Below are 13,701 nucleotides of genomic sequence, written 5' to 3' on the forward strand. Positions count from 1 at the left end.
AGGTAAACATATTTAGTTCACTTCGAAGCCATACTAAAGGCAAGCATTTACCCGTATGCACTTTTGCTCTTAATCTTTTTTTTTCTGCTCAATAATCAGGCTGTAAAAAAAAGGAATTTGCTTTGCTCTTTTTGGGCCGTCAAATATCGGGCGACATGTAGGGCTCGAAGTAGTAAAGAAATGATCAAGTACTATGCTGACTGTTTGCAGACGACTTCGTTACTTTGCGTAAAAGATTACCGACACCGCCTTCTAGGAAAACCTCGGTTGCTGTTATAAACGTAATTAGGCCCTGAGAAAGCGGCCTAGTTTTCTTCCTGCTATGTTCTTTACACACGCTTTTTTATTCTTTCTTTTCCGAAACCAGGTTGCACTGCTGGGGAAAAGCTGCTTCACGGGCCGGGGCTGCAGTTGGAGCTAATTAAAAATAAGAGAGGTTGAGTTCTTCTTTTTCCCGTGTTCTGTGATTAGGAAAAATGCGGCACTAGCTGGCAGCAGTCGCTCGATGTGTGCCTCCAGACAACGAAGCAAACGCGTTGCACAATGTTTGCGTAAGAGGCCGCTGAGGACCACATCGCATAACTGCCCTTTAGGGAGTCAGTTTGCGACAATGTAGGCTGGCACAAACGCGAACGTGTGTTTGTGCCCCTTGGTGGGACACTCGACGGACCACAGTGCAACCACTGGCAGCGACAAGGCCATGCATGACCCCGTCATGACCTCTTTCAACCCCATCAGAAGCCAGTTTGCGCCCGTAGACATCATGGCGTGTGGTTACAAGCGGGGAATTGGACACTATGATAGATCGACCACGCAGAGCCAACATGGTCGACAGCGTGATTTTTTTTTACGAGCAGTGTACGGTGGTGTGAAGTGCATTCGTGGAGCAGAGTCAACCTCCCGAACGGTTACACATTCTTGACGCACGCATTCGCATTCCTGGCTAGATACGACGACAGCAGATAGCTCTGATTGGCGTGAAGGTTCCGTAGTAAGCTATTTTTTTATGCAATCAACAACGAAAAGGCGTCCCGATGCAATAGAATTCGCTTTGCCAGTGGAAAAGACTATGGTCATGGCGCTGGCACGAACCACCAACCGCTTATACGTACCTCCGAGTGGTTGGGCACTGAGTTCACTTTTATTCATTTTTGCCCTCTGGACGCGTGGTCTTTATAATGTCTCCTTTTCTATAAAAATGTAGCGCATTAAACTTATATGCACTTTTTTCAGGGTTTTTGGCAGCCTGGAGCTTTAGGTCACATCCTGGAATGTCCACAAAGCGCCTGCAAGCTTTGAGGTCACTGGTTCAATTCGCACAGGGTTTCATAAGTACGCAGATCTCGACGCCGGTAAAAGCTTTCCTGTTATGAAGCTTCAGGCACGTGTCAGTGTTAGAAAACGCCCTCCACCATCACATTTCGCGACCTCGGAGCAGGCGGAGACGTGCAGCTTTCAATTCCACTCATTTCGTGCACCCTGTTCCCAAAGTTGTGCAAGTTTTAAATATTATTTCCTAATGAATAAAAGCATATGCGGATGACATATGCCGCGACTTTCGTTGTAAGCAGCGAACTCTGCATTGAGTTAATTGGTAAATCATGGCAGCTTCTCTGCATTCCGGATGTGTAGCATGCTGTAGAGTAGCAGCTAGCGGCGCGAGGTGGCGGCTTCCACGAGCGTGCTGCTCTGACGCAATCGCGAGCTAACTACACACGTTTGGAAGCCGTCATTTCATGCACTGCGCTGTGATCTCGTAGTAGACGCAGCCTGCGTCTGGGCGCTCAAGAGAATGAGCTGTCTTCCTCGGCGCAGACTGGTTCCCCGGCTGGAGCAGCCACGGCGGCTACGGGACACAGCCCAGCGACGATGGCCTGGCACAGCAGGACTGCGTCGAGGTGCGCGACGTGTTCCTGTTCCCCAGCAAGGGCCAGGGGCGCACGGCCACCTTCTACTGGAACGACCGCCACTGCGCCGTCGCCAACCCGTTCGTTTGCCAGCGGCTGCGCCACGGGGGTAGGCGCCCCCTTGCGTCGCCAAGCGCTCTGTTTGCTCTGCACGTGCCACCCGGGCTTCTTTGAGGAAACACTTTTTTTTTACTATGAAAACAGAGCTTCTGCCACTCTGCGAAAACACCGGTCTGGGTGGCCTAAGGCACCGCGGCGGTAGCGAGGCGCCATGCACCACACAACCAATCACCTATACTCTCCAGAAGCTCCACCTTCCACAACGCCTACACTTACTTAGCGCAAAAGCGACGGCGAAGTCGAATTCAAAAAATGATCGGCTAAACTTGACTGGGGCTTAGTTAAAATATTCGGCGAGAACCGTCACTGGCCGCAAATCTCACGCGGAGGCGGCGGCTGCTTAGCACAGGCGCTTCCTGCGCTCTCACTGCTGCACGCCCTTCCTGGCACGAACCTCGTCTGAGGTAGCATCTCAAGGTCCGTCCCCTTCGCATTTCTGCTGGCGCCGCTCTCACCTCTGCGGCCCGGCCTTCGTTGCCCTCGGTACCACGGCAATGGCGACGCTCTCCGCGAGTCTCCCTTATTTCTGGCTTTTTGTTTTTGGCTACATTCCCTGCAGCTTCACATCCAATTCTCTCTATAGAGCGCAGCTCTTAGACGCCCGCTCCTGCATTCCGCGTCGTAGTCATTGTCGTCCACACCGGCGTAGTCGTCGTAAGTCGCCACCTAATAACCGTGGCAGGTATGGTAGCAGACCGAAACGCCGCCTACCTTGGCGAGATCGGAGTAATGGACACCCGGAAGGCGGCAGCCACGGTGTCGTGTGAAGAGTTGAGCTGAAGTTTCGCGGTACCGACTATCGCAATCACCAGTCAATTTTTTTTTACTGTTTTAACAGTGTAGCCCTCTTTCGGCGCAGAAGCCGTCGTATGTGTCTGTGTCTGCGTGCGTGCGTGCGTGCGTGTGCGCGTGTCTGTGTCTGCGTGCGCGCGCGCGCGCGTGTGTGTGTGTGTGTGTGTGTGTGTGTGTGTGTGTGTGTGTGTGTGTGTGTGTGTGTGTGTGTGTGTGTGTGTGTGTGTGTGTGTTTTTCTGAAAGGCTGTTATGTTCCCACTGCTTTTTGTGCCGTGAGCCGTTACATACGGAGTGCACCCTGAGCCTTCGCGATGCTGGGGTCCGTAAAATTTGGCAGGTGCCCGTATAATGATGATTAATTTTGTTAGGTAACCTTCACTTCCCCAGCCGTAGCGGATCGCAGAGGTTGGTTGCACCTCCGGACACCTTCCAAACTGCACGGACCTCAGTTACGCGAATACCCAGGGGGGCTCCGCACATAACAGTCCGGTGAAGTGGCGGTCCTGGGTTTGAACCACGGACCAGGACAACTTTTTCTTCAGCTACGAAGTTTCCGTTGAAGCCGTACAGCTTTCCTCTGCAGCCATATGGCTGCACTTGTTTGGTTGCCAGTGAGTAATGACCCCCTTATTACTACAGAGTCCTGTAAGAAACTCTGAGGATGTTTTACGCGCTACACATAAGTACCTGAGCCGCTGCTTGCTCTTCGGTCCTACCAATTTCGTTGATGCATTTTTGTGCGCTGACCATTCCAGATACACAAATAAGAATTACTAGGCACTATAAAGAATCCAGTTGACAATTAACGCGTTTAATTTAGAGGGCTGTAACTACTGCTTTTGTCTTACTATAAGATTAGAAGAGGTGGATTGGGTGGCAAATTCTGTGCATGTGATCTTAGAGGAAGCCAGGGTTAAGTTCTTAATGTATAAAATAAGGCCAACGTATGCGCGGTCATTCGTCTCACAGATGGTCCCATTGGGCGATTCCATTCAGCGTGTAATTAAGGCAAGTGACCACGCTGAGAGTCCTTGCCGAAGTCAGCGAGCCGCACATTTTGTTTACGTCAGTAAAAAAAAACCATAGCGTTGTGAACGAGGCACTGCTTTTGAGAGCGTTTCTTAAATATTTGTCTTTTTGGAGAAAAAAAAAAGGACTACAATTTCCGCAAGAACATGCAACCCTTAGCATTCTCCGCAGTTAAAGACTGCGTGGTGCCCCGACAGAGGTCAGCTGTAAGACTAAACGAAGCAGGAGGGACCGGCTGTTGTATAAGCAGTAGCCTTGACTCCTCTGTTTCTTCTCACTGACTTGTATTATCCTCAATGCGAGTATATGCTCGGAATGCTTGACACGTTCGACCACTTACCAAAGCAGGAAAGCGAATAGCAGTGGGGCCGCGCGTAAGAGCTGAATTAAATGACGCTGCATCGAGAACAAAGATCCTACGTTGGTGCTTTCGCCGGGGTAGGCTTTAAAATCCTGCCGCCGTATTGAGAAACCTCGCCAATGATCGGCCACAATGGTGAGGAAACTGGTCTACACGTCGGCGCACGAAAGCATACGCCGTCCAATGGCCGGGCACAGGGGTTCCGATGTCCTGGAACGCTTCATTCAAGGGCCAATGATAATAGACCTCGACATCTTTAACGGCTGGCTTTTGTAACACACAGAAAATTTCTCGTTTGTGCCCTCAGTGGCGCTACCTAACGCGTACGTGCTGCGCCGTGCAAACCTATTATGTTCTCAAGTTGACCGTAACGCTGCTCTTATTGTATCAGTCCAAGTTGGCAGCGCTCCAATAATCTGTAGCTGAAACACGTGAAGTAGCTTTCGCTTACGACGCTCTCATTTGGCTAAATTACGAATTTTAGGATAAGTTTGACATTTAGACCATTCTATTTTAACAAAATGGACCGACACTTCTTCGAAGAAGCCTGTCGTTATTCCGTGTATGATGCCTCGCGAGAGACATATGCTAAAGGTCTACGCCACAGAATGAGCAATATCGCGGCAGTACTGCGTTCTAGAGACAGGGAGAATATAAAGACGGCGTTGCTGCGAGATGCGTGCTCTCGCTTCGCTCATGCTTGACATTGGCTTTCTCTCGCCATTGTATATTCATGGAGCTTTCGTTTGCTTTCTCGTCGTTTCGTCCACAGCCACCCTGGAAGTCGGGCGCACGGTAGACTGCAATCGCACACTGGTGCTCAGCCCCGAACACAGCCGCGGGGTGGTGTCGAGCCCCAACTATCCCGGCGCCTATCCCAACAGTCAACACTGCTCCGTTGACATTCAGGCGCCGGCGGGCTTCCTCGTGGAGCTCCGCTTCTCCGAATTCCTGCTCGAAGACCATCCTGGGTATGCGCTCTCACTCTCTCATTGTTTTGTCTGCTTTTCAATCTGCTAACGAGTCTACATCTGTCTTCTTTTATTGCGTTATAATTATTATACTATCGCGCTAAAGAAAGATTACTTAGCTACGAAAGAAAAACGCAGCGAGGGGTGGCTGAGAGTTTTGGGGGAGTTGAGGTTAGGAAGCTTGCTGGTACATGTGGTCGCCAAGGCGGCTGGAACATGACAGCGCTGACTGGAAACCACCGTGAGAGAAGTTTTTGTTCCTAAGTGGATTTGACCTGGTTCAAAGCTCTTACATCACACAAGTTGGGAAACTCCGCTTTAAAAAGTGACTGGCCCCAGGGAGCCTTACGGAGGGCAGTGCTATCTAGAAGCGGCCAATAAAAACTGTCCCCGTTTGTTGGGATTATTCTGAAGAAAGATTTTTTGCTTGTGTTACCTCTTAATTTACCTATCGTACTGATTTATCTATAGACTTTTGTTACTGCATCTGCTTCACTGATTTTGTTGTCAGGTAGTTGTGCGTTTATGAACAACATCGAAGTTGTGGGGGTTTTATAGGGGAGATAAATACGTTTTCCCCGCTTAACCGCGGCTGACACAGTTCAAACCGCCGTACCCCACCCCGTGGTCGCATACGCTACCGAGCGCACGCCGATCACGACGGGCCTAGCTCTGAGGGAACAAAGAAACGACACACTGGCTGACACAAATAGGCATTTATTGCTACAGCAACAATAACGCCAGCTAGCAACAAAACACGCTAAGGAATCGAGATCGTCCGACTCACCAGCAAGGTTATGAACGAATGTTCGCCCACGCTAGGTGAAGGGGAGACTCCGAAGCCGGAGGGGACGGTATGCGGGAGAACGGTCCTCACCCCGCGGGCGGAGAGCGGAGCGACGCGGCCGATACGTCCACACCAGGGGACATTCCCCAGCCTAAGAGGAGGCTGTACCCGCGAGCGCGCAGCAAGCACTCTCTCCCGCTGCGACGCCAGCGCCCTCTCTTGTTAATGAAGTTAACCAGAGAGAGTCACGTGGCGCGCCACGCATCGAGGCGATGCTGTTGCTGCAGAGTGCATCGCGGGAAAAGCAAGTAAAAGGGGACACGGGGCAGTCCCCATAAAGTTTGCAACTTGAAAACAGTTTACGCCATTGACTACAGATGTCGCAACAATCCGTAAACGTACGAAGTTTAGCTCACTCAGACCACTGTTCCTTTTTTTGTGTCTGTGTGGCTCGAGGGAAACGAGGCCGCGGAAAGTCTAGCTCGAGGATATACTAACCGAGCGACTAACCTCCCCGACCTCACTCCTCTCCCCTCTACGTACGGCGAACGCCTCCTCCTTCTCCGAACACAAAGACAAGTCTATCCCCCACCACACCGTAAGCTAACGGCGGCAGAGGCGAGGGAATGGCGACAACTACAGACGAACACCTTTCCTAACCTACACAAGTACCACATCATCTTCCCCGACAGATATGACAGCATCTGCCCCTGGTGTGGCGGAATTCCAACAACATATCATGTAACATGGGGCTGCTCCGGTCCCAAGCCCCCCGAACTAGACAAACATCACTCCGAGGAACAGTGGGAGTCTGCCCTGCTCAGCTCTGACTTGGCGACGCAGCGAAAGCTGATATCCCAAGCAAGAGCAACTGCAGTCGACATTGGGGTCCTGAAATACGGACTCCACCCAAAATCTGTATTTTCGCCTCTCTATCCTACCTTTTTGGAATAAATGTTTTCTACTACTACTATTACTTGGACCCACTGATAACGTCAAAGTTTTGGACCTGGATGACAATCATTATGCGCATAGTCTTTATGATAGCTATGCTGTCCTCATAGTGTGGATCTTTTTTGGGGTCACGCAATTTTTTTAATCTCTGCTTGAAATTACAAAAGTTAAATACTTCAGTTCTTTTGATATGTTTCACCTAGGGTTGTAAATTCAAAACAGCACAAAATCGCTGAAACGCGGATATTGTTTCTATACAGTATTGTGCGTTTTTATCGTGAAGACTTAAAATTTCCCCGCCTCAACTGCTGGCTCATTTGCGGTGAAACTGCACACAGAGCTTGCGTAATATGGTAACTTTTGTATCGTAGCAAGTTTGACGACGGTACTTACTTAATTGAGCCGTGCATGATGCGAAAACGTAATCGTCTACATAAAGATCGGTGAACCAAAACACGCAGACGACGTTTTTTCGCTGAAGGGTGGCAGTGGCGCCATCTGTTTACGGCAGTGACAAACGTCACGACAGCCGAGAGAATATTCTTTGAAAAGCCTCGTGAAATCAGTTGTTCTGATATTTTTTCCGCTCAATTAGCCGAAAATGTTGTAAGCGCTTCAGTTGAAGCAGACGAAACGACCGGAACGGCATATTCAAAGGGCGCGCGCTTCTTGCAACGCTCGCCTCGGCGGCCTTGCCGTGACGCTTTTGACTGCCGAAAAGAGATGGCGCCAGTGCCGCCATTCAGCGAAAAAACGTCGTCTGAGGGTTTTGGTTTGCCGATCTCTAGGTAGACGATTACGTTTTCGCTTCATGCACGGCTCAACTAAGTAAGTACCGTTGTCAAACTTGCTACGATACAGAAGTTACCATAATACGCAAGCTCTGTGTGCAGTTTCATCGCAAATGAGCCAGCGGTTGAGGCGGGGAAACTTTTGAAAGTCTTCACGATAAAAACGCACAATACTGTATAAGCCCGTTTTGTTTTGGAGAAATAAGAGACTCGTTTTCTTCGCTAATGTTGTATTACTGGCATTATTTCATATGGAAATATTCACGAATTTTTCAGCGGCCGCACTTGGGCTCACAAGGCTATAATGTCGCTATTACTTTTTGTTCATTTATTCGTTTGCTTCATATTGACACAGTGCATTCCGCATGTTCGCCTAGCGCTGACTTGAAGCACGCGCCTGCCAAAGAAGAGGAAGTGGAAACCAGGCTGTGTGAGGCATCAATGACGCGGTTTCGGTGCAGGATTCCCAGTTTGAATTTATATCTATGCAGATGTGAGTGGACACCGACAATATGTGACTCATGCGGGGAAGTTGAATCTGTAGACCATTTTCCCCTCTACTGTACAAATTTCTCACTTCAGAGATTTACCTGGAGGTCCTCTCTCCAGGTTAAGGCTCCCGTTATCTCGGTCAGTGTTAGTATCATTCGGTTCGAGCGCGAAAGGATTTGCATTGGGTTCAATTTGTGGGACTCTCCATGATTACATAATTGCAACTGGTTGGTTGATTTGCTAACTCTTTTAAAATTCTTCGAGCTCTTCTTTTCTGACCAAAATTCTGTTTGTTACTTTACTTTAAATGTTCTTCTGTTGTTTCTCATCGATACATTTTTCAAAATTCACGCTTGGCGCTAATATTCTGTTGTAATCTCCTATGGAAATTCTCTTCTTTATGCCACTACGGCTTAGCCAACCCCCCCCCCCCCCCCCCCCCATGTGGATATGTGCCATGTTTTTAGAGGAAGAAAAAGAAGAAGCGCTCTAGTGCTATGCATGGTCAAGATGTTCGTCGAAGCCCGCCGCTGTTTCTTGTGATCTTGACCTCATTCAAACGTGGCAATATCCCTTCAGAATGTCAAAGATGGAAAGAAACTGTGCAGCAAAGCAATACTGTCGACGCGCTTCGTAAGTTGCCGTGTCCTACGATGTGTTTTTCTTCAGCAATAGCGCGCTTCATCTGACGCAGTCAGTAAGGGTATGCCATTGCCCACGCAAGTGGAGGGGTGTGCATGCACCTAAAAACGACTTCTTTTTTTTTCACCCCTTAGTTGCGAGTATGACTACGTGGAGATCGATGAACCCGACGAGGGACACAGTAGCGGTCGCCTCTGCGGCGACTGGAGTGGACGGGTGAAACTGTTGCGCCAGTATAGTCACGGCCGGCGCCTTCGAGTTCAGTTCACCTCCGATTTCTCCCACGCCTTCAAAGGATTCAAGGCAGAAGCCGTTCTTAGGCCAGGTACGTTTCTGGCATTTCTGTCATTCCTTGAAAACGGTGAAGACTTTGTTTTTGACAAATGCAATATTATTTATTTCTACTAACGTTGAGTAACGAGCGGCAAAGTAGGAAAGTACGAAACTGCAACAGGAACCATCTGCAGCCGCTTTTGTATGCTACGCAGTTACCGTTTTCACTGAGCATGAGCTCAGCAGTGTACACCGTCTGGTGCTTTTGAAAAACTGGGCTTAAAAAAAATGTTAACATGACAGCATAGGGGCTTTACTGACCGTGGCAATAGCCTCGCACCTATATCAGGCAGCCATTAAATATGGTTGTTGACGGTGTAGGATGTCCTCGCAACTCAGAAGATACTAAAGGAAAGGCAAGAAACTAGCCAGCACCTGAACAGACAGCGACACCTAGACACATGGGCCTGATCCTTAATAGGAGGCTGAAATGGCTTTCTGAGATTTCGCGATGATTTAAGAATTCGAATGTATGAAGCTTCTAGGAAAAGCATGCCAAGTAGTTTTGCGCTATTATTTAAAATGGCGATGTAATCGCTGATTCAAACCGCGGAGATGTTCAGGCTTCTCCACGCGGCATTAGAGAAGCACGGAAAACTGGAAAACTCGTGATGGCATCATTGTTGCTGACATTTGAGATGTCCGCTGCCTTCGCCCTCATGCTGCCATGCGTCGTCCGATGTCACCAAACGTTTAATGCTTCGTGGGCTTCACCTTTGGTGACGTTGGTTTCCTTCCTTGAAGCAACTCTTTCTTCGCTGGAAACGTAGCGCCACCGCACGTGACGTCACCATTGCGGCCCCTTCCCGTCGCTGTGCGCTGCAGAAAAGCCTGAACTCCGACGCGCCATTATTCGGCGATTATGTCACTATTTTCAAAGCTAGCACAAAAAGATTCCGCATGCGTTAGCTGCAAGTTTCACACATTCCAACCCCTTTAAACTCGTCGAATTCGAAAATCTCTTCAGTCGCCCTTTAATACAGACGTCGGTTTCAGCGCCGACCAATGAAGACGTTCTGTCCGGTGTGCAGAGGCGGTGCCGACGCAGCTGTGCGACGCGCGCCAGTTCCAGCGCTTCGCCGACCACTGCTACCTGACGGCCAGTTTTCCGGAGGTGTCCTGGGCCACGGCGCAACGCGTCTGCAGTGAGTCCCAGGCGACGCTGGCCGCCGTCCGCACGGCGGCGCAGGTGGGCCTCCTTCCGTCCAGCAGGGGCTCCTGTCATTGGCGCATTCTGACGGCAGGCCGATGAACGTTGCCCTTCTCAACAACGCCATCGAGCGGCACTCCGGGAACTTGCAGAACTGCAGCAGTCATAGAGGCTCATACTCTCATCCATAAACGCATTGTTTTCTCTTATTTCTTATCTGCGGCCCCAGTAACCTCTGTAAGAAACCCGACTTGCTTTTGAGCGGCATATTTGCTTGATTCCATCTGTCTAGACCAGACTTCAAAGAGCGTGCCTTGAAGGAAGCCTGGAGAATACTTCCACATTTCGGGACTACACATATCTGTGTTTGGGGCCTTCGGCTGTGAATTTCACCCGACCATTGCTACCTTTACACGCTGCGTCCAGAAGCGATGGCTTAGTTTGTTGCCTAAATTGCACTAATCAAGGACTGAGAGCCCTTATCTTTCAAGAACGGCGACCAGCCCGTCAAACGACAATCATGCATGCTCTAAAACCTAACGCCCGAGGCGTTTCGTGACTGGTACGTGCGACTTCTCGCCTTGGTTCCAAGCGGGCGGCATCTCTTGTCGGGGCGCAGGAGGCCCACCTGAAGGCGCTCGTGGCGGCCACCGAGGGTTCCGGCTCCGGCGTCTGGTACTGGCTGGGCGGCCGCAAGGTGGGCCAGAGGGCCGACGCCGGCTCCTGGGTAGACGAAGCGAGCGCCGAGAACGCCGCCGACACCACCGAAGAGGCGCCCGGTGAGCCGCTATGGCAGCCGTAGGACGGAGGCGTTTCTGCAATGACCGTTACGGCGTCTGTGGTTTTTAAACATTCGTGCTAGAAAGGAACGTGTGCCTACAAGCACCGTCGACGTTAAAGACTTACCGCTTCTTTTGTTGACTGAGCGTCAGTAAGGCTTTTGTAGGGATTCCGAGCCGAAGTTCTGTGTTTAATTTCAACTTTCTTGGTCAGCGTCATTTTGCCACCTGACATGAATCGCGCACCCGACCAGACGAAATTTCGTCGTACCATGAATTTCATGGTTTCTATACAACATGTTGCAAGCGCCTGAATTTTGACGCCAGTACGTTATCCTTATAGTCTCGTGGGCTGTTTCAGAATGTGCATATTGTCCACAGCGCAAACACATATCTTGCGTCTAGAGGCGAGTATCGATTCAGATTAGCCGGGTAATTAGAAAAAGTTGGGTTAGACTAGGTTTCTTTCGGTTGTCGCAGTCCTTTAGTACTATCAGCCGGAAAAGTAAATGGACCACGGCTTTGACGTGAACACGACGTGAAGAGCACAAGCACATGCGCAGGCCTGTTCTTGTGGTCTTGACGTCCATGTTTGTGTTGCGCACTCCCTTGTTAATGATGTACGACCTACTTGCCCAACAAAGTACACTCTTGTGTTGGTACCATTCCAGCATCAAGGCGGCGTGCAGTTGAAATGCTCGTGTCACTTAAACGCGGATTAGTGAGCTGAGTGTGCAAACGAATCGCTTAAATGCAGTTGTTGAGGGTCGATCTTCAACACCCCACAGTGTGACGATTAGGCTCGTTCAACACCCTGAAAGTGAGTAAACCTTCACGACTGACTCTAATTTGTATGATTCTTCATTCCAACCATCTCATCCTGACGGTACTATCCTTGAGCAGGTTTCATAACAGAGCACATATCGTAGCAGCCAATTAAAACAGATATTAGAGGCCTCACGGAAGTATAAATCCGACTGCCGGAGCCAATGCCGAAAAGGCAATACCGAAAGAGAAACAGCACTCGCAGAAATTGTCGAAAATTTTTAAGACTGGTACTCGGTAACAATATTTAAGTGAGTTATTTACATACTCAGCCCGCTAACCTGCGTTTAGGTGACCAGGGCTTCTGAATTACACAATGCCAAGAAGTGGGAAGAGTGCCAACACGCAAGCAAAAAAAAAAAAGTTCGCTTGGGGCGTTCACATATAAAAACACCGCACCACCTACGAAGCTCTCACGTCTGATATAAATGCGTACCGCTGTTCGTTCTTTAATTGTAAGTGTAAGGCTTCTGTTACGCGTCGGTGAAAAGAACAAATTAGAATGCGCGCTCAGCAGTTAAGCTTTCGACTGATGAGGAGGTGAGTTCGCATGTCAGAAGTAGAGGTTTGCAATATCTGGGGGAGGGGGAGGGTTTGAATCAGCAACGTAGAACAAAGCGGGGAATTTTTTTTTTCCACAGTCGCTACAGCGCGACAGTGCCATGTGCTCGACTGCTGTCCGATGCGCGCTCTTCGTGGCGACCGTCAACAGGAGAGCAGCCAAACGCCGCATTGGAAATTTATCAAGCGTACAAACTCTGACGCGAGAGCGAGGGCGAAGTACGTCGTCACTCGGGGTCACTCTGGCGCACTGGCGCTCTGGATAGTAACACCATGGTACATCCCCGCAGCCACTGCTGCCGCCGGATTCGTGATCTATTTACTCTTCCGGACGATAGTAGATATAGCTCATGCATCGAAAGCATGTCATGTCTTCCGAGGGATGTATCAAGGCGCCCATTTCTATTGACAAGCGTTAAAATAGGTTTTTAATAGTATAATCGTTTTACTCCTCAAAATATGTTAAAAAAACCTCGCTTAACCTTCTTGGTCAGCGTCATTCTCCCACCTGACATGAATCGCGCACCCGACCAGACGAGATTTCGGCCTACTATGGATTTCATCGCTTCTAAACATGTAGTGCACCCGAAGTTGAAGCGTGACTGCAGCTGTCTTCAAGGCTCATCCAAGTTTCTCTCTCCTAGCACGTATCGCTGAACATTCAGCGCATCGGCATTACGCGCGCTCCTTGGTCAGGGCGTATAAAAAGAAAAAAAAAAGTCGCGAACAGGATACCTTGAGCTCGAAGTTCATCTGCACCTAGTGGAAAGCGCAACACGTTTGCAGTATACACGTAAAGCCCTGTGAATACATTTATTGCGGTTTTCGCTACACCGTACAAATCACTTTTTGGCCAGGAAGAAAACTGGATTTAATGTTCAACTTTGCTCTCACCTCATTCTGATGGTTAACAGGGTATGTATGAAGTGCACTATAGGCGATTAAAATAAGTTTTTGAAGATATTGTGAACAGTAAAACAATTTTGCACTCCTAACTTCTTCTAAAGATGGCCAGAAGAAATGGGCTCCCTGACAGATCACTCGGGAGGAATTACATGAGTTCGTTCCATGAGCTTTATGTACGGCAAGAGGGCGACTATGATAGCAAGCCTATAGTGTAACTTCTCTATTCGCAAATGCAGTTCAAATCATTCGTCGGCGTTTTTAGTGTTGTCATCATCGCGTCACATTTTTTGGGCTGCTCTA

The 13,701-nt window shown here is 49.3% G+C and overlaps 1 protein-coding gene across 1 annotated transcript in view; it reads left to right on the top strand.

The window, feature by feature from the left end:
* The window catches only part of LOC144114347 (uncharacterized), a 333,452-nt gene that overhangs the window by 297,281 nt on the left and 22,470 nt on the right, over positions 1–13,701 (top strand). The window contains exons 9-13 of the mRNA XM_077648004.1: positions 1,816–2,016; positions 4,983–5,181; positions 8,982–9,172; positions 10,212–10,369; positions 10,950–11,109. Coding sequence (XP_077504130.1) covers positions 1,816–2,016; positions 4,983–5,181; positions 8,982–9,172; positions 10,212–10,369; positions 10,950–11,109 — 909 coding nt within the window. The remainder of the gene's footprint in view (positions 1–1,815; positions 2,017–4,982; positions 5,182–8,981; positions 9,173–10,211; positions 10,370–10,949; positions 11,110–13,701) is intronic.

The sequence above is a fragment of the Amblyomma americanum genome, chromosome 1 (assembly GCF_052857255.1).
Source record: "Amblyomma americanum isolate KBUSLIRL-KWMA chromosome 1, ASM5285725v1, whole genome shotgun sequence".
Classification (NCBI taxonomy): Eukaryota; Metazoa; Arthropoda; class Arachnida; order Ixodida; family Ixodidae; genus Amblyomma; species Amblyomma americanum.